This window comes from Buteo buteo, chromosome 23 (assembly GCF_964188355.1).
Source record: "Buteo buteo chromosome 23, bButBut1.hap1.1, whole genome shotgun sequence".
NCBI lineage: Eukaryota > Metazoa > Chordata > Aves > Accipitriformes > Accipitridae > Buteo > Buteo buteo.
Genome location: NC_134193.1, coordinates 22,013,332 through 22,037,563, shown reverse-complemented (window position 1 = coordinate 22,037,563; position 24,232 = coordinate 22,013,332). Strand labels below are relative to the sequence as shown.

Below are 24,232 nucleotides of genomic sequence, written 5' to 3'. Positions count from 1 at the left end.
GCTCTACCAGCTGGATCTAAAAAGGTCTCTCAGCTTCTCTGTGGAGCAGACAAAGCCCCTTAGAAAGTCCATCCAGCTTTTTGTTTCATTTGACCTAAACACATTAGGTCAGTCTGTGTCCAAAAGAACCATTTCTAATTGGCCATCAGCTTACATGTCTCATTATTGTACCTTAGCAAGACAGAAACTTGAGGGGGCATGTCAAAGGTCAGCAAATCAAAGCAATGTCTATGTCAGCAGCCAACCTTAGGTCAGTCTTGCGGAGCTACAGTGTGAGCAGGTTTCTCTCTATATTTACCAAGCATTATTTCCTTGACATTGTTGCAAAGAGATGTAAGGTTTGGGGCCCACTGCGTTACAGACTATTTCTCAACTGACTTTTAAACTCTTTTCTCCTTGTCTGATTCCTTATGTCTGCATGCCTTTGTCATTTTCAAAACCTATGTTACATATACCATACATACACTTGCCAAGTCTTCTAACCTACGTTGGTGGGTCACTTTACTTCTGAAGATGAGGACTAATGGCAAAAGCAAAAGCAAAGCAAAACAAAAAAGCATCCTGCTAGGCAGCATTTGTTTTATACAATCTCCTGAGGGCATATTCAGTATACACAGACTCAAAGATAAAATGCAAAGCTAACTAAGCTGTGAGTTTCATGTCTCCTTGCCACTTCCACAAGTAATTGTTCTGCTACAGATAATTCTGTGAAGTACATAAATAGAATTACTGTTTTCATTTAGATTTACAAAAAGCAGAATAGCCCTCTTCCTAGATTTCTGTTGAATTTGTTCCTAGAATAGAAATTTTGAGCTATGTTTTTTTTTCTCCCTATATATTTCCTGGCTTTTGCATGTTTAAGTCAGACATTTCATTGAATGTATCTGTTTACATGCAATATTTATATTAGGAGGAGAGAGTGGTTGGGTACAAGCTCTGATTGACAAAATGCAACAAAATGTTTTATTCTAATGATGTTTTCTTTTCTGTACTTTGGTTTTCTTCTCCCCTAACATCAAAATTGTTAGTCAGCTTTATCCTCTAGTGTCTCCTTTGTGCCCCTTACCCTTAATCAAGAATGTTCCTGGCCATGCTATTCACCTTTTCCTACCGTACAGGACATTGCTGAGAATGGGTGTTCTGCAGCACCGGAGGAATCTCTACCAAGGACAGCGCCTTCTCCATTGGTTGAAAAGAAGGACCCTAAATTAAGAGAAGACAGAAGACCAATCACAGTACACTTTGGTCAGGTATGTTTTAGTGTTAGATTTCTTTCAATTGTGTGACTCAGCAAAAATAGTTCAGAGAACAGTCAGAGTAACGAATATGCCAATTGTTTCATTATTTTTTGCAACTGAATTATGTTGTTATAGATTTGTTTCTGTTGTATCTGTTTAAATGGTATTCTAAAACCTGTTTTTTTCTGGGGTTTACTGATTCCTTTTGTTCATAGAATGATTTTGAGGAAAATAAATTCTAAGTGAATTGGAGGGAGCATAATTACTATAGCAATTTTATAAACTATTTTATAAACTATTTTGCTGTTCTTTTAGCATGCAAAGTGCTATAACCCTCAGGACTGAGGATGTATAACTTAAAATGTCCTCTGTTATCTAGCCAGATCATTAGTGTCAATATGGAACATCCAACTGTTAAAGCATTTTAACATTCTCTGAAAATTAAATGTGATGAACTGAGATGGAAAAATCAATTAATAGCTTATTAGTGTACTCTATTTCAGTATTGACAACTGAGCTATACACATTAGTTACTCTTATAATGTTTCTTTTGATATGTCTGCAAAAGAGTGAGTTTGGTTGTGTGTTTTTTTTAAGAGCTAGTTATTTAGAAAATGTAGTTGCTCTGATTTTAATGGAAAAACATACAGTATTTATTACCAGTTTGCCAGTGTTCCCCTATTAAGTGTAGCCTGACTCAAAAAATAACGTTATTTGTGTTCACAGTTCTCTTTTCTTTCCCTGTATCTGTTTTTTACATTATTATGATCAGAAAACAGAAGTATCTGATTTCTTCTAAGGAAACATAGTGTGATTTTAAAACAATTGTAAAATATTGAGAATTATAAAATGTGAAGCAAACCAGATTTTTAGATAAGTATCTATTAATAGAAACTAGTCAGTATAGCTGCATTGACTGTTTAGGTATTAGATAGGGCTACACGAGATATGATCATTGCTCAGAGCAATGTTGTCTGTATCATTTTAGAATTAGATTTCTTTCAGAACTTTCACCACTGTGCTAAATGTAGGTTCTTGGAGACTTTTTAAAAAAACAGATTCTCTTCCAATTAAGTATTTGCAGTAGTGATTTATTTTTCACTTACTTTCTGTGCCAGTATAGTTGAGAGGAATTGGGGCTACTGGAGAAATGTAGCCATCTAGCTCTAGCAGAAAAATGTTACATTTCATTTAAAGCAGTCAGAAATCCAGGTAATATTATAATCTACTTTCAGGTTTTTTTCCTTTAGATTTTTATGGAGGATGGATAGTTCAAACATTTTGGTAAATTAATGAAATATATAATCGAGTGGAAATTTAAATTCATGAGGTTTTTTTAATGGTCACTTTCAAATTTTTTAATGATCGCTTTCTCTGTGTCAAAAGAAACACACATCAGCTTTACTGAACTACCGGCTGCGGTGAAAGGCTCGCTTGCTAAATGCTTATTACTGTCATTACATTACAAATGTCGGTTTCCAAAAAATGATCTAACTTAGCAGTTGTAGGTCTATCTCACTTATAGCCTTTGTCCTTTCACAGGTCTTTTTTTTCCTGATAGCCCAATGCCAAAATGAAAATTAAATCATACTTTCATTCAAAAGGAAAAGATGTTCAGGTTTATGAAATATAAATTAAGGCTTTGGGGAGGAAAAAAGCAGCAACATTTACTGTTCAAATGGGAGATGGCTTCTAACTAGTGATTAAAGGTAGAGATTTTAGTGTCACTTTTAACTCTGTCAAGAATACAGTAGGTGGGAACAATTAAAAAGCCACAAGAACTCTGAAATAAGGGCTGTTTGTGCATTCACAGTTCTTATAAACTGAAGAGGATGAAAGAGGCTTTTTTCTCATTGTCACTTGCTTTCTATGTCTGCTAGTATTATGCTAGTGTATATGGCAAAGGCAGACTTTTTTAAAATGCATGCATGCGGATTAGGGTCAAGCCCTGTGTATCAGTAATGCAGTAAGCCTCGTCCATACCACTGCAGTGAGAGAGCCTACCAACAGCAGCGAGATGCTTTAATTGAGACATGCTGTCAAAGTGACAAACACATTTGCATACAGTCTATTTATTTTTGTTGGAAAGGTCTGCAGTCTGCTGTTGGTTGAACATTCTTAATCAGCTCACTGTAAGTGAGCCGGCAGCTAGCTGTCCTATGCTAGGTGCTTCTCTTCATTACATGACAGATTAGCTAAAGGGGGATGGGCTAGCAAGCCAGCAGCAACCTTTAATTTTAACTCATTATCTCTCACCCTATAGTGAGGTAGTTTCTAGCTTTTCCAAATACAGTTGTGTATCTGCAGTTGTTAGGCTACAAGAAAATATCAGTAACATATCTTGAAATGTCTTTGAATGTATAGCACCTCAGCTGATTGTTCTCAAAAATTTAGCAGCAATTATCTATCTGTGTGAGATTCTGTAGTGTTGTAGCTCATCTTGGCAAGTGGTTATAAGGCATTGTTTGAGAGAGTTGTTTATTATGGAATTGTTTTGACAGTGGTTTCTGTAATACTAAGACATTGTGGGGAGGCTCTCCTTGATCGTGAAAAGAAGGATTTTAGCCAGATAGCCTAGGGCAATGCAATAAAGATTTAAACAAAGTGTTCTTAATAAGACAACATGAGGAGACCAAAGTGGAAGGGCGTGACCAGAGCTTTTTCTCTGGTTTGACTTTGCATGCTTTTTGGTTTACTCAGGGTGTACTTTTAATATTGATCTTCAGATCAACCAAATATAAGGAACTATCATAGTGGGCTCTGAGGCAATAGAGCTGTACTCAACAAGTAGCAAGAGCAATACAGGCAACTAAGGTTTAATGAGCGGAGAGAAGAGGGAACAATTTTCAAGCCAAGAAAAAGAGTCAAATGAATAGAATGTAGTACTGTATAGTACTCTGTTTTGCGGAAAAGTAAGGTTAATTATAGCGGAAGATACAATGCTGCAGAGAACATCCTTTGTGAATGTCGTCTTATTGCTTGCTTTCTTCTGGCTTTTTGTCTTAAAGCGTGACCAAAACTTACTTAAAACATTGGAAAAACATGCTGCATATTCAACTACCAGCATCCACTGCCACTGCCATAGCTGTCCTTGGGATCCTTACCAGTTGTGCCAGGCAGGGCGAGCACTGTGAGCCCACTAACCATTGAACAAGGCAGAGTGGGACAGCTAATACAGGTGACACGTGACTCGGGTGTTTGTAGCTTTTGCTTCCATGCATAGTATCCCAGTTTTTAGGTAGAAAGCACGTGTTTATATTTGTCATCTTTTAGCTATTTGGAGAATAAACACTACAGTGTGTCACGGTGACTATTTTGAACACACTCCTTGTCCAAGCAAGCAGCCAGTAGGGGCGACTTTGGCAGGACCCAAAGCTTGAAACATTGAAGTCTGTTGTGATACTGGATGTGTTTGGTTTGGGTTGTTTTTTTGGTGGGGTGGGGTGGAGGATGTTGTTTGGTTGTTGCTTTGGTTTTGTTGTTTGGGTTTTAAAATAATGTTCATTTTTGCCTAATGGCTGCAGAAATTTTAGTTATCTTGATTGTTCATAAATCTTATCATTTTATGTTCAAAATAAGGAATAATGACTGTCTGAATTCTGAGTTTGCATTAGCAGTGCTTGAGTTGTGTGTTTCTGCCAGAAATTTCAGCTTCCATCACTGCACTGTTGTTGTTGGTGAGCTACAGTGATAAGGATGCTGCACAGAGCATAATGTTAAGTAGCCTTAGATCTCTTCTGCTTTGTGATTTTCATTAACTGATTGATCTGTATTGCAGTTCAATTTTGTGTGATTTCAGAAGCATGTTGTTTGAGGAGTTCTTAATATCTCTATACCCTAAACAGACATGACAATTCATAAGTCGCCTTTATGCCACACACACAAAAAAAAACCAAAACAAAAAAGAACAAGATATTCTGCTTTTCTTTTTGAAAGACCGAACTACCGTGATAAGGTATTTTGTGGGTTTGGTTTTTTGAAGTTTTTTTTGAGACAGAGGTCTCAAATATCTCATTCAAGAATTTGGGTAAGTGATATTTGTACATGTTATGTATGTTATAGCCAAAAAGCAGAGAGTCTGGGAAATGCTGGCATCTCCTTAATGATGGTGATTGTATAGCTGTTTCAGCTAACACAAACAGCTCTCCAGAATAACTTGCTGAGTTTTTAATAAGCAGCAGGCTTTCTCAGTTCTCTTATATGTATTTAATTTTGCATTATCTAAAGTAAAAGAAACATAACAAAACAAAAATGCTTTATAATATATGAATTGATGATTTTGCTAAGGGAGAAAGATAGATTAATATCTGAATCTGATATTTTAGAAGCTTTTCCCTCCAGAAGACAGTGCTTAACTATTAGGCCACTAGTACACCAGCTGTGGCTATGAGAAACACCTACAGTGTCTGTGTACCACAGCCAGGAGAAGAAATGCTGTGTGATTTTTAGGTTTTTGAGACTGCTTAGATGAGCGGACACATTGACAGGTCCCTTTAACTACTGCAGTTGTGTGTCCTGGTGTGTGTTCATACAGCTCTATTGGAACCTGTACCATTTTACAGTCCAAGATTGTGGGTATCACATGGTCAAACAGAACACTTAATGTTTGACAGAGTTGCAGCCCTCTTCTTGGGGAGTAAAGGGAGCAGTTTATTTTCCAGAAATATACTTCTTTTTAACACATCTTTCTCCTAATGAGGCTTCTGCTTCTATCCACACTGCTTCCCACCCCTCCACCCCTAATCAAACCTTCATGCTATTCTGCTGAAAAGTTGCAGTGACTGCTTCTACAAGAGCCTTCTTGTTCACACAGGATCATTACCTATGCCCAGTCTTCCCATCAGTCTTTGAGAGGTGGTGTAAGCACAAGAGGGGGTGAGCCTAGAGTCTTTAAAAACAAATCTATACTTAGGAACATTCTTGCTCTGGAGCTTTTACACAGTCAGTAGCATAACTGATCTAGTATAATTAAAACAATAAAAGATAAGCTTCCAGAAACATCATTTGTTGGGAAAGGGTATCATTTCATTAGAAGCAAGTTATACTGGCTGTTCTGTTCAGCTCTCTAATTGTTTCTGTTCTGATTAGAATGTCTTTTGTCAGCTTAGATATGTTTCTGTGGCTTATTTTTATTTACCAACAGAGTGTTTTATTCCATTTATGTACCAAAAGGTAAAGCTTAAGAAAATACAAAAGACTCTTCCAAGTATGTCTCTACTTAAGAGATTCAATCCTATTCCATTCTTGATGCAAACTAGAGAAAATTAGTTTTCTGGGGGCTAACATAAGTAACTATGAAACAAATGGAGAATATACTCATGTACTAAAGCAGCTTATTGACTGTGAAAAGACTTGTCCAAGTTCTCTTCCCAGCTGATTCTTGCTGCTGTTAAACTTTTGCAGGCAATAAAATGGAAATTGCCAGCTTATTTGCTGTAAATGAACATGTTCATTTTTCCCATTCATGATCTGCACTTAGACATGCAGAACAAACAGCTCTGCTTTGTAGGGCAGGTTTCTTCTTCAAGAAGATTAAATGGCATTAAGAGGTCAGGGGGAAGATGGGGAGAAAGCCAGCCAGCTACATTCCAGAAATGCAAAACTGGATCCCTGAGGCCAGAGGCAGCAGAGGGAGGGATTATCTCCAGGGTAAAAGAGATGAAGTAGGCAAGGGAGGAAGGCTCCTTTGCCAGACCCTGTGACTCCCTTCACACCCAGGTGCCTTGGAACAATAGCAGATTCGCCTGGATCACAGCAGGCATTGTGTGGCACTGAGGTAGAAACAAAAGGGGAAAGGGGAAAACAAGTTCATTTTCTAATATTCACGCAACTGTATGCTACAGTTGCAAAGCCAGCCTCCTATTCTTGCCACTCTGAATTGTTCTGACAATAGAGATACCTTCATTAAGAAAACAAAAGTTCCATTCCACTCTTCCCCACTGATGAGCAATGTGGTGTCCCTGTCCCTTTCTGCTGATCCACATGGGAGTTTCATCTCTCTCTCCATTTGATTCTTTATGGAGTTAGCAAAGGTATAAGTTTAGTTCTTTAAATTTATTTTGTCTTCAGAAAGCTTATTTACTACCCTCATTTCTTCTCACTCCTTTCTTTGAAGGTTCCTTACAGAAAGGAATTCACTGTTGCCCAGTAAAAGTCACCTTGCAAGAAAGGCAAATATATTGGCCCAGAAGCACTTGTCCATTCAATGTCTGCTTGAGACTATTCAAATGTCCCAGCAAGTTCTTAGGGGACAGTGTTCTTAGTCAGGGGAATAAAAACAATGTCAATGGACAAGAAAATAATTCATTTGATTGAAATTCTGCTTTGTGGTATGCAAGATTTGCAGAAATGGCAATCCATGGGATAGGAGTTATCTAACTAAAAGGCTTCCACTCTTGTCATGCGTGTAAATATTTGACAAGTGAGACCTGGCGCTCTCTTTAGGAAGATGTACACCACCTGCAGAGCATACCCAAAGGTTACTGCCTTTCATGCACTCACTTGCCAGTATTTTCTAATGAGCAACCAGAAAGCTGTGTTGTCTTCAGCTACTGCAGCAATGTAGTATGAATGTAGCTCATGGTATGTAGGAATTCATGCTTTGCAGTAAGATTATGTCACTGTAGTCCTGCATCCAGCAGATGTGTTCATCCACGAAAAAGCACATGCTGGACTATGGCTTTTAGTGTTTTCCAACTGTCTTGGCATTTCAAGCACTTCTTAAACAGGGATGTTCAGAATAAATTTACTGCCCCGGGTACATGCAAGTCAGATGCCATAACGCTTGGATGTATGAAGAAAATACTGTGGTTGAGCCGACCTCCTAGGGCTCTGTGACAAGCAATAGCAGCTGTAATGTGTCTGTAGAATTTCCTTGTTAGTCCTGTTATGTTGAGGAACCCATAAATATCTTGTAGAGAGTATCTTGGTCCATCACTGCTGGCATGTGGAAGAAGAATTGTGCTTTATAAATAATACATATAAAATAAATACATCAGTACATGCAAGGCTAACCAAATCACCTAGATTGACAACTTGAGAAAGGCTCAGAGGGTCTTATGGATGACTTGCTTAGTCTATCAATGTAGATCAGCATCCAGAAGCTTCTTATGCATTACTTATGAAGTTGATACGTGCAGTTAGGCCAGAACTGTCTGAATTGACCTCTGGGCCCCTGGATTAAACTGCAAGATTAAAGGGAGAGAGTATGTGAAACATATGATTCTTCTAACTGCTAACCCCACTGTGATTGCTTGTTTGGCCAGGCATTTTTTGGATTTGCCCTTCAGAACTGAACTGATTAATACCAAGTAAAACAGTTGTGGAGTGCCATGCTACAGATGAAGGAGCCATGTACTTTTGTGTGTTTGTGTGGAGGAGTATCCCCCTAATTATGCAGACTTCTTCGGTGAGTGATGAAGCTGAGCAAAGCAGATAGTCATTGCTGTTTATAAAACTCCTTAAATGAGAGACCATCTCTTTTTTTTTTCCTGTACAAGTATTCTGCTTGCTAGACAGGAATAGCTGTTAAAAGATAATAAGGCATATGTCCATTTTCCAACATTTTAGATCATATGGGTTGCATGATCTCCTTGATTTGAATTCCAGTATCAGGCCCACAGAAAGCCCAATGTAAAGCTGACAAAATGACCAGTTAAAAAAGAACACACGCACAAAATAGGGCGACTTTTTTCTTTATATTTAATATTGCATTGCTGGATTTTCCAGTATTTTAAATGAAAAATATATGTAGTTAGTTCCATGTTGACAATGTCCTTGAGGATTTGACAGTGAGATTTTCCAGCAGTTGCTCTTCGTTAGAATCCTGGTGGTGTTTAATAAGGCAGCCAAACTGCTGGCACCTTCGGTTCTTGTTTGTTCTCCGAGGGCTCGGGGCTGCTGCAGTAAGCACATCGACCAGGGCTGATCATTACAAGGGCGTACGCCACCATGAATAAAAATGTCACACGTTTTCCCATCTCACAGCGGTACAAAATGTCAGTCCTGTCAAACAGACATTGCAGGTAGCAGTGAGCAGTCAGTACAAATTGGGAAGCCGAATATTCCCCCAGCTTTCTGATATTCTTCATCTGAAGCAGAAGAAAAACAGTTGTTAACCTATTAGCTGTGATTTTAAACTCTGCTGAGATAGTAGATGGATAGACTTTAACACATGGGGATAAATATATTCCTGGGGTCTGGGATTTTTTGCAACATGTCTCTCCATCCATGTATGTTGAGAAACAGATAGAATGAAAACAAACCAAATATACCAAAAATATACCTCATTTTGTAGAATTCCTTTGGAAATTTGAACATTATCTCAATGAGATTCTCCCTCAAACTCTTCTCTGTTTTATCTCTGTGAATAGTTCTGAAAAAAACCTCCTTGCTGTTTTGCTAGTAATCCAGAAAGGGCATGGTTCAATGAGTTAAGGGAGTTTTCTTTCATGGTCCTTTCATCATGCAGTAATGTAACAGACAATTGTGATTTTATTCTCTTTCTGTACGAATGAAGGTTATGCTGCTTTCAGGCTAAGGTGTATTATGCAATGTAGAGTCCATAGGATATGTTATTTCCTGAGTGTTAGATGTGCCTTAATACCATGAACATATCTGTGTGTTCACCGAGTTTTATCCATCTAGGATTGAGGCATGGATATTGTCAGTGCAGGATTCTGCTGTTACTGCAGGGTCCAGAAAAAATCTGGTGCAGAAGATTAGGTGCAAAGGAGGTGACAAAATATTAAAGAAGTAACAAAAAATGGTACTAAGTCACCAGTCGTTGCCCTAAGGGACAAGTAGAGCAGGTAAAATGGGCTGCAGTGGTCTATGTAAAAGTGAGTATCTCAAAGAATTTACTTAGAAGTCCATTCTGTAAGTAGAAATGTCTTTGGTTTTTCTCTGATACCTTCTCAAAACAAAAAAATGGTGTATGCATTTAAGCTAGTGAATCGTTGCAAATGACCCCCTTACCCAAACAGCATTGATTGCTGAAGCAAATTGCAAAAGGAGGGCTCAGCAAGGAACGCTCATGTCAAAGCACTACAGAAACAGAGCAGTTAGAAACTGGATTAAAAGAACACTAGCCTGCTCGTGGCTTATGTATTTAGCTGTCTGCAGTATGACTGTTAGAGTCATCTAAGGCCTCACTACATATAAACAAAATAAGGAAAAAAAAAATGTGTGAGGCTTTTTTGAACCAGAACAACTCTAGATTGAATTAAATATTTTGTGTTCTGTAGGCATCTGTTTCCTGTGGGAAGAGATAGCTACTACATATAGCTTAACTTACAGTGGTTTTCAAACTGTGGTATGCAGGCATCTGGGATCTATGCCAGGTAAATAAGAGGCTGTTGACAGTCATCTCCTTTGGAAAATGTCAGGAGTCTTCAAACTGCAAAGTGTTGAATAATATCAGTTTAATAGTTAGGGGTTTTTTTACAGTGTTTTAGAAGAACTGAATGCACATATAGATGGGGGGAGGTCAGGGTTTATTTTCAACTGCACAGCAGATAAAAAGTGAAATAGAAGAACTAAGTGGTCACAATCTCAAATTGTATTGATATCATCTTTTGTGGGTTTTGTACTGCTTGTTTGCGCAGTATATGAACTTTCCTGTCACTGGAGCTAGGAAGTAATCGAAAGTCTTGACAGGTCTTTAAACCACAGATACCATTACAAGTTAACCACTACTACATAATATTCCTCTTATCAACGTTATATAAAAACATACGCTACTTTGGGGCATGGCCTGAATATGTCTGTCTGCTCAACACTTACTGCACGCATAGAAAAATATATCTGTCTAATTCTCAAAAGTCTTCCTTTTTTCTTTAATTGCAGACAAAAGAAATAAAATACCATTCAGTTCTACGGCCAAGGGGTTTATTATTTAAGCCATGTGTTTTTAGAATAGCATCGGTTATAAACAATAATAATTCACAGTAGTGTAACCTATGGTTTTAGGATTTTCTGTCCCTGGCACTCTTCCATAACAAGCAGATTATAAGAAGTAGCTAAGACACCTATTTGCTTCGTCCTGGTGGAACCTTTTAACTTGACAAGATTTACATGATCCTGATACCATGCTCTTGCTTTCATTCTTGGTTTTAGGAGACATCTACATCGGGTTAGTACCATGTAAGTCCTAGATTTAAAGCCAACTGTGGTATGTTGTACGTTATAGTATTTAATATTTTTAAAAGTTAGCTATACTAGGATTGTTTGCACAGTATGAGATTAGTAGATGGGCATTATCAATACTGCCAAATGAGGATGAGTTATCAGTGCTCTGTGTCTAGATGCACGATAAAATGATATTTTTTTTACCCTTGATTAGGAAGGACAGAGTTTGTCTCAGCCAGGAGAGAGAGGAAGCAAAGGTAGGCTTTCAGAAAACCCCTTTCTTCCCCTAGAGTAAAGAGTGAATTTCCTCTCAGTGGCTTTGGGATGGACCTATGCATCTTTGGCAGTATCCCACAACACCAGATATGACTCAGATGCCTGAAATAAAGATCCTTATTCAGTATTAAGGAAAACAGGAGCTTATACGCACTCACCTTTCATTTCCTTCTCTTACTGTCTACTTTGCTGTTATGTAACGGAAGATTCCTGGCTAGAAAGATAAGGAGATAGTCCTTATTTTTCTCATTAAACTAATCAGAGTGTTTAATTGTGGCAATCTCTGCCCCTTTCATAAATTCTTGGCACAGCTATAGGCAGTGCTACGTTTTTGCCAGATTCATTCTACCTTCCCAATCTACAAATACGGCTTGAAGAATGAGGCATCCCTTAAAACATAGAGATTATTTTTATCACAGGACCCAGCAGATTTCTGTTGAAGTATTTCAGAGTGTAAATTAAAAATATATGCTGTAAAGCATACACTGTTCTTGTCATCCCAGTTTGTGAGCTGTACATATGGGAGTATGTAAAAAGTAGTGTGCGCGCTGTGCAGGGATCTGGATGGATAATAAAACAGCTGCATCATAGATTCCATCTGCTTTCTGTACTGAATCTTTTTAGGTACCATACATTTTTCAGTGTTGTTATTTTCTCCGGTTTTTTTTTTTTTTTTTTGGTTGTCTTTTTTTAATTGAGTGTTCAGTTGAGGTCCAGTATATTCTTCCAAAGTCAGCACTTCGGATCTTTTGCAGCATGATGTTTTTGAGCACAGTACGTTCAGGACAGTCCATTGCTATCCCATGTCTGATTGTCTTTAAAAAGTACTAGCAGTTTTTAAACCAGTCCTGAATGAAATTAAGATATTCGTATAGAAAAGCTTTGCTTTGGAAATTATTGGAAACACCCCTCACTACTAATTGAGAAGGAGAAACACTTCTTTCTATATGTACTGACAAACCAGTTTTCATCTAGTTGTGTTTCCTTTATGCATTTTTTTTCTAGTTGCACTTGTTGCTGCACATGAAATAGCACCTCTAATTTATTCATAAAGGCTCTGTTTTGATTACCACTTTAAAAAAAAATCTCAACAGACATCCACAATTAGTTTGAGACAGTATTCTGTTCACAAGCTGTTACCTTGCAGAACAAAAATTATCTATTTGTAGTGTTTTCTCTAGTTTAAAAAAAGCAAAATAGCTGTATTGTGAAAGTTAGTTGGATGTATAATAGCTACTTTATGAGATGTGGGATCTATAATTTTTAAATCATATTTTTACAGTGTAAAAGTAAGATTTTTCTTCCTCCAGCATCTCATAGCTTAAAATCACTTGTCTGATAATTAGTAAAACAGTGCCAGATCTGCAGTCATAAAATTGGCTTTCTGCAAATTTTCTGTCTTGTTGCTTCAGAAGTATTTAGAACAAGACAATTAAGAAAATACCTAGAGTAAAAACGTGTGCTGGTAAACAGCTATTGGTAAGAAAGTGCTAATTTAGACATTTCTCCCCTTCATAGAAAAAAAATAAAGTATATGCATTTAGGAACATACCTAGAATACCATTTAGCAGCTTTTAGCAATGTAGTCATGTGCTGTTTTGTACCCGGTCCTTCTTACAGCACAGGTAATTAAGTTGATATTCCAACACAGCTTCCCCTACTGACCTTTTAGAAACAACGTGTTTTGCTGCATTAACAAATTAACTTCAAATCAGTGGCTTTTCCAGTAAATATGGTCTTCATATAGTTTAAATATACTTGGTTATCCCATTCCGGTGACAGATACTAACATCAACATTAAAAATAAAGCTTTGGTAAAGGGCAAATAACTGTTACCTCCTGGCGGACCTCCACGTCAGTTACTCCTCACTGCCCTTTGCCTATTCTTTTCTATTCACTGATTTAAACCATACTGTTTCCCTACCCGTATTTAATGGAGAGAACACGCTGCTGTGAATATGTAGTTTTGTCTTATCATTCTATTCAGATCTTTTTAGGGTTCAGAAATGTAGTATGTGGTGCAATACATACAAGATCTCAAAATGAACTTTATTTCTGGTAGCACTTAGTGGATAAGATAAATTTGAATCTGAGTGTTGAATTTGACTGCGTTGTTACAAGTACTGAGGTCATAGTTCTGAGAGTTAACATGATGCCTATTTAAAAGTCCAAGAGAAGCAAAAGTTTCTGTACCTTTAATCTTTTCCCAAAGCAGTATTTGTATGTGTCTTTATTGTGGAAACACATAGAATTATTTTTGATCAGAGATGAAAGCTTAATCATATGTGATATTTAAATCTCAGCTGGAAAAAATAATCCAGTGACAGGATAAGGATATGAAAGTATTAGCCCCTGCGAAGGAGTAGTTCATTGTTACTGAGTAGATCTGCCTGTAACCATCACCCAAAGAAAACTGCCTCTGTTTAATCAGTAGCATCAGGAAATGTCTGATAGAGGGGCCCTTTGTGTACAAATGCCAACAGACCATGTGTTCTTCTGCTTTACCAAACCCCTTTCTTCACTCCAGTTTTTGTAGTTAACTCAGCTACTGTGTGCAGTTTAGTATTAACCTTATCCCCCATAGATCTGGACTGTGGGACAAGTTGGTTTCCTTCAGCTCAGTGCATGGATATAAAGAGCCTGCCTTAGTCCAGCTCTTAGGAGGATTGTGTAACTTCTGAGACTGCCTGCACTACTCTGGGAGCAGATGTAGTTTATGCATGCACTGCTCCTAGATCTAAGCATCCTTGAAAATGAAACCTCAGCATTTGTCTTTCTGCTTGTTCAGAAAGCACTGTTGGGATCTCATTTTAGGAGGGTATTTGGCTGAGTTATAACTCCTCTCCCTCACTAGACCTGCTCCCCCAACCCCCCAGTTTGTCATAGCATTAGATGCACTCTCGTGTGCTGACCTGCATATAAACAGAACCCTAATATGAGAGAAATCCCACCTCTGGTATGTACACCAAATAACTGCTGCTAGATTTTGCATCAGGAACATGTCATATGTCTGTGAAACCATTCTCTTCAGATAGGTTTTTATGTGGTAGTTCGCTTATTTGCCTGGAATTCTCACTGTCTTCTCCTCACCTGAGTCTGCATTTCAGCTTGAAACTCTTGGCTTATATACAAATATATAGGGTAATTTTTATTTTCACTTATATAGAATTAAAATGGTACTTGCACAAAATGTGCCCTAGCATGTGCTTGTTCTATCCTTGGGCAGACTAGAGCGTTCTGTCTGAAATCTTCCTATGATCTAGAGAAAGAAGAAAAGTCCTTCCCTCCTTCCTTCCTTTTCCATCTAAATGAATTCTGCATCACAGAACCTTCACCAAAAATGAGCCAGTTGAAACTTGTGCTGGAGTGTATCAATGCTTCTTCTTGTATAGGCTCACCTTGTGTATCATGTGTCTTGTCCAGTATCTTGCCACTTGCAGAGAAAAGTACCAGCTGTTCTGGAGGAGAAACAAGAAACTTTTCAGTAGATAGATGCAGAATTTTAACTGCTGTCTGAGGAAAGCTTCTCAAGATGCTGATGCAACAGATGACAGTGAAAAAGCAGCTATCCATCCTTTCTTTCGCTGGCAAGTCTTAAAGCAAGGTCATGAATTTGAATGATGATTTTTTTTTCTAGGGTAGATCTATAAGGAGTTTAGATTATGACTCTTCAAAGCTATGGATTTATCAGTAAATTGTGGCTGGACTGAATTCCACCTGGAATTTAAGATGTCAGTCTGTCTGGCATTGATTTGTCATGTGATAACTTCAGTAAGAGGAGAGGAGAGTTCAGTCACTGAAAAGATAAGTTTGGAAGAGCAGCAAAATGAATCAATGCTGATACCAATAGAAAGCTTAGTAAACAGGAGAATGCTGGGAAGAGGTGACTGCAGGTATGACGTTACATTTGAGCTTATGGTTTTAGACTGTGTTAAAAAAAAGTCTGTGTGAATTACAAATAATTAAGTAGAGAAATACTTTTTAAAAAATGTCAATTTCACAATCCCCAAATAAAATGGAAGCTGAGGTAACCTCAGTAAATGTAAACTCATGCGTATACCATAAACCTTGAGAAATTCTGTCTTTAGTATTCCTTGGTCATGGAGTAATTAAATCACAGCTCATATAAAGAGAGTTTTTGACACTCTTGAAATGAGAGGACATTGAAACACTTGAAATGAGAGGAAAACTGAAAGCAACATGGGCTTACACCATCACTCAGAGACCAAAAGGAAAAAAAAATACATGTATATATAGTTTTGAGTTCTAGGCCAACATGATGATGTTTTAAGGTCTGACTTGTAATTCTTGGACAATTAAGACTAGCAGGAGTACAATATTAGCACTGCATGTGATTTGTCAGCAGGCAAGAAGTATGCAATGAGATGGTGGTCCTATTAAACTCCTCCACGTTGTACTGGAATATCTAATGCTCTTACTCTTTTGTGTACTCTCTGACTTGTATATGGATATTCTTCAGTTCATATTAGTAATTCAGCTGAAAAGGGTACCAATATTGGTGACTCTTTTAACACAAAGCATAGTTTTCAGATACCCCCCAAATATCTAAAACTTGATTTTATTGCCACTGTCTAATCAAACAGTGATGTGGCAGATAACTAACAAAGCCTGTAACACATTTTCTCAGAAAAATATTCTTCCTCCAGTGAGTATGTGGGTGGGTGAGAACAGTTCAGTTGTACATGTCCTTACAGTGACTATAATCAATGTATTGACCACCTCACTGGGAGGTAATCCTCAGCTACTGTGTTGTCTGTCTGTCTTGCTTTGTCACACTTTTCTCAGAAGCTTTAATAGTACTGCCATTGGTTCATCAGCTAATACTGTTGGTGCTACAGTCTTGCAGTGTTTCCTCAAAAATTATCCTGGCTTTTGCTGTAGAAAGGAAAAACTGTTTCCCAAATCAAAGAAGACACTGCTAGGCATGGATTTAGGAAAATACTTAGATTTCCCACTTAAATAACCTACTTGAGAATTTTCTAATGTAGAAATGTTCACAATTTCTAGGTAAGTAAAAGATAAAAAATGACAAAGGGAAGTATATATGCAGGAGGCATAAAAAATTTGAAAAAATAAATGAATACTAATTTTGTCTTGTTTTTCTGCTTCATCAAATACTTAGCCTAAGTTGCTAGGTAGTAAGTGAATGTCTTTTAAGTAACTAGAAAAGTGCAAATTTCAGATTTTTCAGCTGTTCCATTATGCTTCTGAAACAATGGAAAATAAGTATGCTATGTTATGTAACAGAAGTTAAATATATTTTAAGATTGTGCTCTCAGCCCAAGCAGATAAGATGGGAAGATACACAGCAGCATAACTCAACTTCTGTGACTGATTTGAGTAATATAAGTACAGGAGAGAAACAGTTCAGTAGGGCTAATGGCAGCCACCTTATGCTCGCCACCCTGTCATTTCTCTTTGTTCTCTTTGTTTTCATACTTGCTTTCTTGGAAAATACAGAGGGAATCTATCACATGGAATAATTCTGGCCTCAGCTCTCTCCATCCCAAGTGTCCTTTTTTTTTTTTTTTCTTTCCTCACCCACCCCGAATAGCTGAGCCAAGTACATGTGTGCAGTCTGGCACTCCTTCATTGACAGCACAAGTAAGGAGGAATGAACCAATGGATGCAGAAGTATAATTTAATGGCAAATTTGAAAGAAAAGTCTTAATAGATGTAAGAAGAGAATGTAAATGGTATGAAAAAGGATAGGCTGGAGTTGTACTATTACTTGGTGTGAGGGTAGTTGAGAGAGAATGTCTGTCAATCTAGAATAAAGACTATGCTAGTAAGAAGTTAAGAGCTGCTGAGATGTGAATCTGGAATCTTTTTTGGAGAGAAATACAGTAATCTGCATAAGCTTTCTTTTTCTGCCTGAAGAAGCTGACTCCCACTGCCAGTTCCTATTCCTTCTCTGTACGGCTGATGGGTTTTTGTCTGTGGAAGGCACCGTGGGCTGGGGACAGTGATGCAGTCATCGTCACCGTCGGGTCGAGCAGGTGTTCAGAGACATTCCCAAGCAGTCCTCACTGAGGGCTCTACTTCTCTTTTCAAGTGCTAATACATGTACACAAGCTGCCACAGAAAGGACATTAACTGTGATCTTGTTCTCGATATTGAAGTTGTACTTTAGGGGTGGTTTTATTCAGAATCTCATTAATTGTCAGTGGATTCCTTGTCTAACAGACTATACCTTAAGATGCCATCTGTGTGAGGAGAGTCATGCTGCTAGCTCAGTCAAAAGCAACTGGACTGGAGTAGCTCTAGTGCTGTTACAAAGCAATGAGTTGGCCAACTGTTAATTTAAAAACTGAAACACCAAAACAGGCATCTTAATGCACTGTTCTGTCTTCATTAGAACTGTTGCTGATGGGGCTTTTCGTTTTCTTTACAATGACAGTACACACTTCGCTCTGGGCAATGCATTTAAACCTTGATCCAGTACAGTGTCTAAACATGTGCTCATATTTAAGTGTATGAAAAGTTTACTAGACTTAGGGCTTTTTCCCATGCTCTTAAATGTCTTTACTGGTTTGAGGCCTTTACTGTAAGTTTTCACAAGCACTAAAATCACTCTTGAAATTTGTTGTGGTTTAACTCCAGCTAGCAGCTAAGCACCACACAGCCAGTCTCTCACTCACCCCCAGCAGGATGGGGGGAAAGAGAATTGGAAGGACAAAAGTGAGAAAACTCGTGGGTTGAGATAAGAACAGTTTAATAATTGGAAAAAAAAATATTGTAATGAAAAGGAAAATAACAAAGGGAGAGAAATAAAACCCAAGAAAGACAAGTGATGCAAATGAAAACAATTGCTCATCACCAACTGACTGATGTCCAGCCGGTCTCTGAGCAGTGGCCTCCCAGCCAACCTTCCCTAGTTTTATTGCTCAGCATGATGTCCTATGGTGTGGCACATCCCTTCGGTCAGTTGGGGTCAGGTCTCCTGGCTGTGTCCCCTCCCAACTTCGAGTGCCCCCCCCAGCCTCCTCGCTGGTGGGGTGGGGTGAGGAGCAGAAAAGGCCTTGACCCTGTGTAAGCAGTAACAAACATCCCTGTATTAGCAACACTGTTTCCAGCACAAATCCAAAACACAGCACCATACTAGCTACTGGGAAGAAAATTAACTCAACCCCAGCCAAAACCAGTACAAGATTTTAGTGGAAGTTTTTTAAATATCTTGCTTTGCAGGATTCTTTCCATTTGCATAAATGTTGTCTAGAACACTTGGACGTAGAGGTCCAAGAATCCACCTTGAGTGTCTTTGTTGTCTCAGTAATTTTGGATGATCTGGTGTGGAGTGGTGATTGTGCTACCTTTAGTTTAACATAAGCTATGTTAAGCCTACATCAACAGGCAGATATAGCTACCTTTACTATTGTGGCACTTTGTACATCATGAGATTTGTGACTGGTTTGGGGGGGGGAAGGGGGGGGGGGAGAAAAGAAAACTTGCATTTGGTGAGGTGAGTATGAAGCTAAGGTAAATCACGTGTTGTCATCCACTCATACTGCTTTTGCCACAAAATCAGAGGTGTTTTCATGTAGGTGACTTTAATTTAGTTTCCACTTTGATACAGCAGCAAAGAGTCCGTCCGCCTCGGCCACCGCCTCCAAAGATACAGCGTTCATCTAGGCCCGTGAGTAGTTGGTAGTTTTGTTTCACTGCCACAGCTTAACACTGCCTGAATTACGCTCTTAGTAGCATTACTAAACCTTGGTAGTTTGGATTGTCAAACTTTGCAAAAAAGCAACGTGTGAATTACGCTCCTAAACTCCCTTCTCTCCTGCGGCACAGCCCTGGGACCTGCATTTATTCTGCTTTTCTTTGATGAGTTCTGCAGCTTTCAGTGAGTTCTGCAGGTAACTGATGCAGCTGTTGCAACATTTGTTTTTACTTTTGTGGTGATTTCTTAAACAAAAGGTCTTGCTAGGTTGGCATAAGTTTTTAGCCAGTGAGCTTTTGAAGACTTGCACTAGACTCAAATATGAAAGGAAGCAGAGGTCAGTAGAGAAAGTATTTATTGTCTGCAAGTTATGCTTTAAATTAATTTGGGATGCTTAATTTTTCTCCATGGAATAAATGAGAGAATACACATGAAGAAAGCGAAGTCTGTATTTGGGTGGTAGAACTTTAGTACCACATTATGGATGACATACATATATACTTTATGTTAATTTAAAATGCAAGCTGGGACTCTGTGTAATTACGTAGTATAAAAAATGTAGGCACAGCATGTTGGCCAGAAGAAGTGACTCTTCCATAGAAGAATTACACAGAAATTATTCTCGGTGCAATACCTGTACTGTATTACGCAGGGATACCTTACCTCAGCAGTTTTTCATTCAAAACACTAACTGTAGGACAATTGTTATATATTAACTATGCCAGATGGCTTTAAAACTGGAGACTGTGCTGGATCTGCACCAGTGATTTTTTTGTTGTCATTGGTGGGGTTTTTTGTTTGTTTGTTTTTTAGTAGTACAGGAAAGTGATGTCAGTTTAGATGGGGTGTTGTTTTTTGCAACAGCCTTGGAAAATACTCATTTCTATTCGGGATTTTTGCTTTATTAATATAATTTCCCCAAAAGACAAATACATCTTACTCCTTGCTTCCTTATACATACATGTATATGCATAAGAAAGAGATATGCAAGTTTTCAAATCTAATCTTGCTAAAACTTGTTAAAAATGTGTTTTGGATGAGCAGGCAACTGGTTAACAAGTGCACTTGGGTGTGTGCTAACTTTTGATCTTCAGTGCATGTTCCTATGTTACATTGCAATAGCATGTGTTTCTTTTCCTCCCTCTTTTTAACTGTGGGTGTTAAGCTTAACAGAGTCATTTTTATGGATTCCTGCTCTGAAGATTTCTGTTTTCTATGTTTAAAAGGTAGCATTAACTATGCTTATATGTGTTCTCTTAAATGTAGTGGGTATGGGAAACCCTTCCAGATACATTACACTAGGATCGAACCTTCCATGGTATTACAGGGTTCCCATAGTTCTTCATAGCCCTCTTGGTTCGTGTTTGGCAGGTGTATGAGGACACATTGTGATTCCTCTGTACAAAAGTTGCTGAACAGTATTGTTCAGATTGAGTAATTTATTACATCCAAGTCTTGCTAAGACTGTTTAATCTCCCAGCTGTAGTGCATTAGTAGTCCTCACTATAATGTGTTTATGTCAACTGTCTTTGCTCCCAATGTGATTGATAAAAGGTTGGAAATGTAATAATAAAAGCTCCTGTTGCATTCATCTAGCTGTGTCAGTAAGTGGAACAGAAATGCTTCATTCATCAAGAGGAAATTCAAGATAAATATAAATGATTATAATCACTCCCCCAAAATATGCTTGTACCAAATATACATAAATTTGTTGTTGTTCAGAACTGTTATTTGGCTTTTAATAGTTGAAACACATTTTTGTGTGTGTAAATAATACTTTGTGCAGGCTGCTTTTTCCCTCTCTTAGTCTTGACATATATTACAGCGGTGGGTATTGGCAAGTAATTTATCCTAGCCTTTTACAGCAAGCACTGAAAGAAGAGACCAGGTCCCTCTGCACTTCCAACCAAGTCCACATAATACCAGAATTCCTGAGAAATACTTACTGTTTTCAAGATATATCTGTTATGAGGAGGAATCCATGGGCACTAGTCCTTGCAATATGAGTCATTACTAATAATAAAAACAAAAACACAGACCAAAGGAAGGTTGCGGAAGCAGAACAGATATGGTCTTTACATTCTGCTGTCTTGGAAATGAGTTGTGGTGGTATTATGAAAAAGAGAGGGTTGTTGCTTATAATTAATAGAGATCTGTTTGGATTAATGGTGGCTGTTTGGAAACTTCATTCAATTAGAAAAAGTTAAAATATAATAATTATGCATAAAGTTGGTGGGGACAGTAATAAGCACATTTAACCCTTCTGTACTGGATGTTTACCTTTATTCTTTTGGCTGTGTGCTTATGTAATTTCATAAAAAATTTTATACTTTTGCATTTGATAAGCATTTAACCTTGCCTATTTGGCTACATAAAGCTCAAAATCCAGCAAGGAATTGGCTTGATTCCTGGCATTTCTCTGCAGTCCCCCATGAACAATGCTCTAAATCCTACTTAGCATGTCACCCTGCACTTTACTGGTCTGGTGACCCCCTGGAGCCATCCAAAACTCTCATCTCTCTCCCTCATCACCATCACTCCCCCAGGGTACCACCCAAAAGGTGAAAGTGTTCACAGCATGATGACAAGCCAGCTTTACACATCATCTTCCAGCTCAGATTTAATTAAACAGGTTTCTTTCTTCCTCTCTTTTCCTCTTTCTCATTCTCGCTCTCTTCCCCAATTCCTCTTGCTTCTCTCCCCCCTCTCTTGCACGCACTCGCTCTCTCTTGGTCTCTCTCTCTCTGTTTTATCAACCCTAATGAAGCAGTATTCTTCATCGATCCTGCTGATTGCCAGCCCATTCCTTTTGTTTGTTGGCACCGAGCCATTCAGCCGCACTCTGACAGCTCAGCTCGTCTAATTAGCTCTGTTGTTCTTTTCCCCATGTTTCACCACGTTGCAAGTTCAGTTGAAGTTGCCACAAACTTAATCCTTCCATTCCTGCCATAAATTCACATTCTTAAGCTGTCTTTATTTTAGAGAGGAGCAGCCTTGTGTGGGGACTGATCTTCAAGACCTTAACATCTGACCTTTTTATAAGCCCTTTTTCCTAAGAAATAGTGGCAATACATCTCTGGATTTCTTCATCATATCTGCTGTACGCCATTTCCTTTGAAATGAAAATTCAATACAATAATCCTGCTACTGTCTTCTGCATACTGTTGTGTAGTACAGAAACACTACACACAATTCAGTGGCTTTTTCCTGGCAAGAAAATTTGAGGTTTGCATGCTGGGGTAGGGGGGAACCAGAAACACCCCACCCCCCAACAAATAATTAAAAAAAAAAAAAAGCCAACAAAAACTCGCAGAGGTGGGGGGAAATCTGCATCCATTCTGTCACTGCAAACAAATTTATTAGATATCCAAAGAGCACTTAGGTTGTAGGCCTTTAACAGCTTCCTTTATATTATGGTTATTAAGGGAGCTCAAGCTCAAGGTGGTCAGAAGCTGAGTTATATTCCCAACCTTATTTGAGGGCTTTGGGGATTTCTGTTGAAACTAGCATTCAGCTAAACCAACAAATCAGAGTCCGTTTCAGGTAAGGTAGTACTTTCTTAACAAAAAATGGAAAGCTTGTTTGTACAGCCTGACCCTGATGCTGCAAATGTTTATTCCCACATTTGACTCAAAGGGTAAGTTCGTCAACAGGATTACTCACTAGTATAGGGAGGCACATGCATAAACTTTGCCTATGTGGAGATCACATGTGCTTATTCCTTTCCTTGAAGTACAACTTGTTTGCTTGTGGAGTTAATGTAAGTAAATTAAGCTAATGTTCAGAAATCAGGAAGGTGATGGATATGTTATTTAAGATTGGATTGGCAGCAACATCGTCTTCCACAGAAAAGCTTTGGATTTTATTACAGACAGCAAGATACGCTAACATAACATTAGGGCTGATAATTGTAATATCTGTGGCAAGGGTTTCTGTTCAGCTGCTGAAAGGAAGCAAATTTTTAATGAAGAATGGGCTATGTTTTTCATGTTATAACATTTATTCTAAGTACAAATTTTTCAGTGCTCCCTTACACAGAAGTCTTCACTTGAGAAGTTGGGTTCCTACGAACAAGAGGACAAAAGAATCATGTTGTCAGAGCTGAACTCCACTTTCCAGTATAATGTACAGCAACACACAGGATTTTCCAATTTTATTCTATCAACTAACTGTATAAGGGGAAGCTCACATTTAGGGAATCTTTTATCAGAAATTTAGCCTGTACCAAACAGGACAGTGGAACAAATTTTCATTGCTTTGCTAATAGCTAACAGTCAGTGACAAGCATATATGTTTCATTTGCTATTTGAAAATGTGGGGGTTTTTTGTCCTTAAATAGGTTGTGGGTCCCTGTAGCTTATATTTGTACTTTATATTCATTTGTATATCTGTATTCATTTGTAACATTGTTGTGGCACAAAAAGACGTTTAAAAGCAATTCTGAATGGAAGATACCTCTAAGATAACAGTGGTTATGCATATTTGGTTGTTATGTCTGTTGCTTGATCAACTTGAAGTATTTGATGAAACGGCTTCTATGTGTGTCTATGTAATAGGTTCGTCCACCAAGACCTCATGTTGTTAAGAGACCCAAGAGTAATATTGCTGTGGAAGGCCGAAGGACTTCAGTTTCTAGTCCAGAACAGTAAGTACTTTGCCGCTTTGCTTCTCTCTGGTTGTGTCAACAAGCTGCATTCAGAACTGGAACTAGCCAAAGGAGAAGTTAAAACATGCTACAGATCAAAGTAATTTTTTAACCAACAAAAAATTTGTTTTTTAATTTTTGGAACATTTTAGAGGGAGTGTGAAAAGCAAGAAACCAAAGTTTACTTGTTGGAAAATTCTGGTTTGCCAAGTTAGACATAATCTGATCAGCCTGTTTAGTGAAAGTTTTCAGGTTTTGGGG

The 24,232-nt window shown here is 38.1% G+C and overlaps 1 protein-coding gene across 5 annotated transcripts in view; it reads left to right on the top strand.

Moving 5' to 3' along the window:
* The window catches only part of DENND1A (DENN domain containing 1A), a 217,196-nt gene that overhangs the window by 175,400 nt on the left and 17,564 nt on the right, over window positions 1-24,232 (top strand). For 2 of the 5 annotated variants that reach the window (XM_075054616.1, XM_075054614.1), the window contains exons 19-21: window positions 1,119-1,250; window positions 19,240-19,299; window positions 23,883-23,971. In XM_075054616.1, the coding sequence (XP_074910717.1) occupies window positions 1,119-1,250; window positions 19,240-19,299; window positions 23,883-23,971 (281 nt within the window). The remainder of the gene's footprint in view (window positions 1-1,118; window positions 1,251-19,239; window positions 19,300-23,882; window positions 23,972-24,232) is intronic. The other 3 variants (XM_075054618.1, XM_075054615.1, XM_075054617.1) reach the window with 2 other exon arrangements.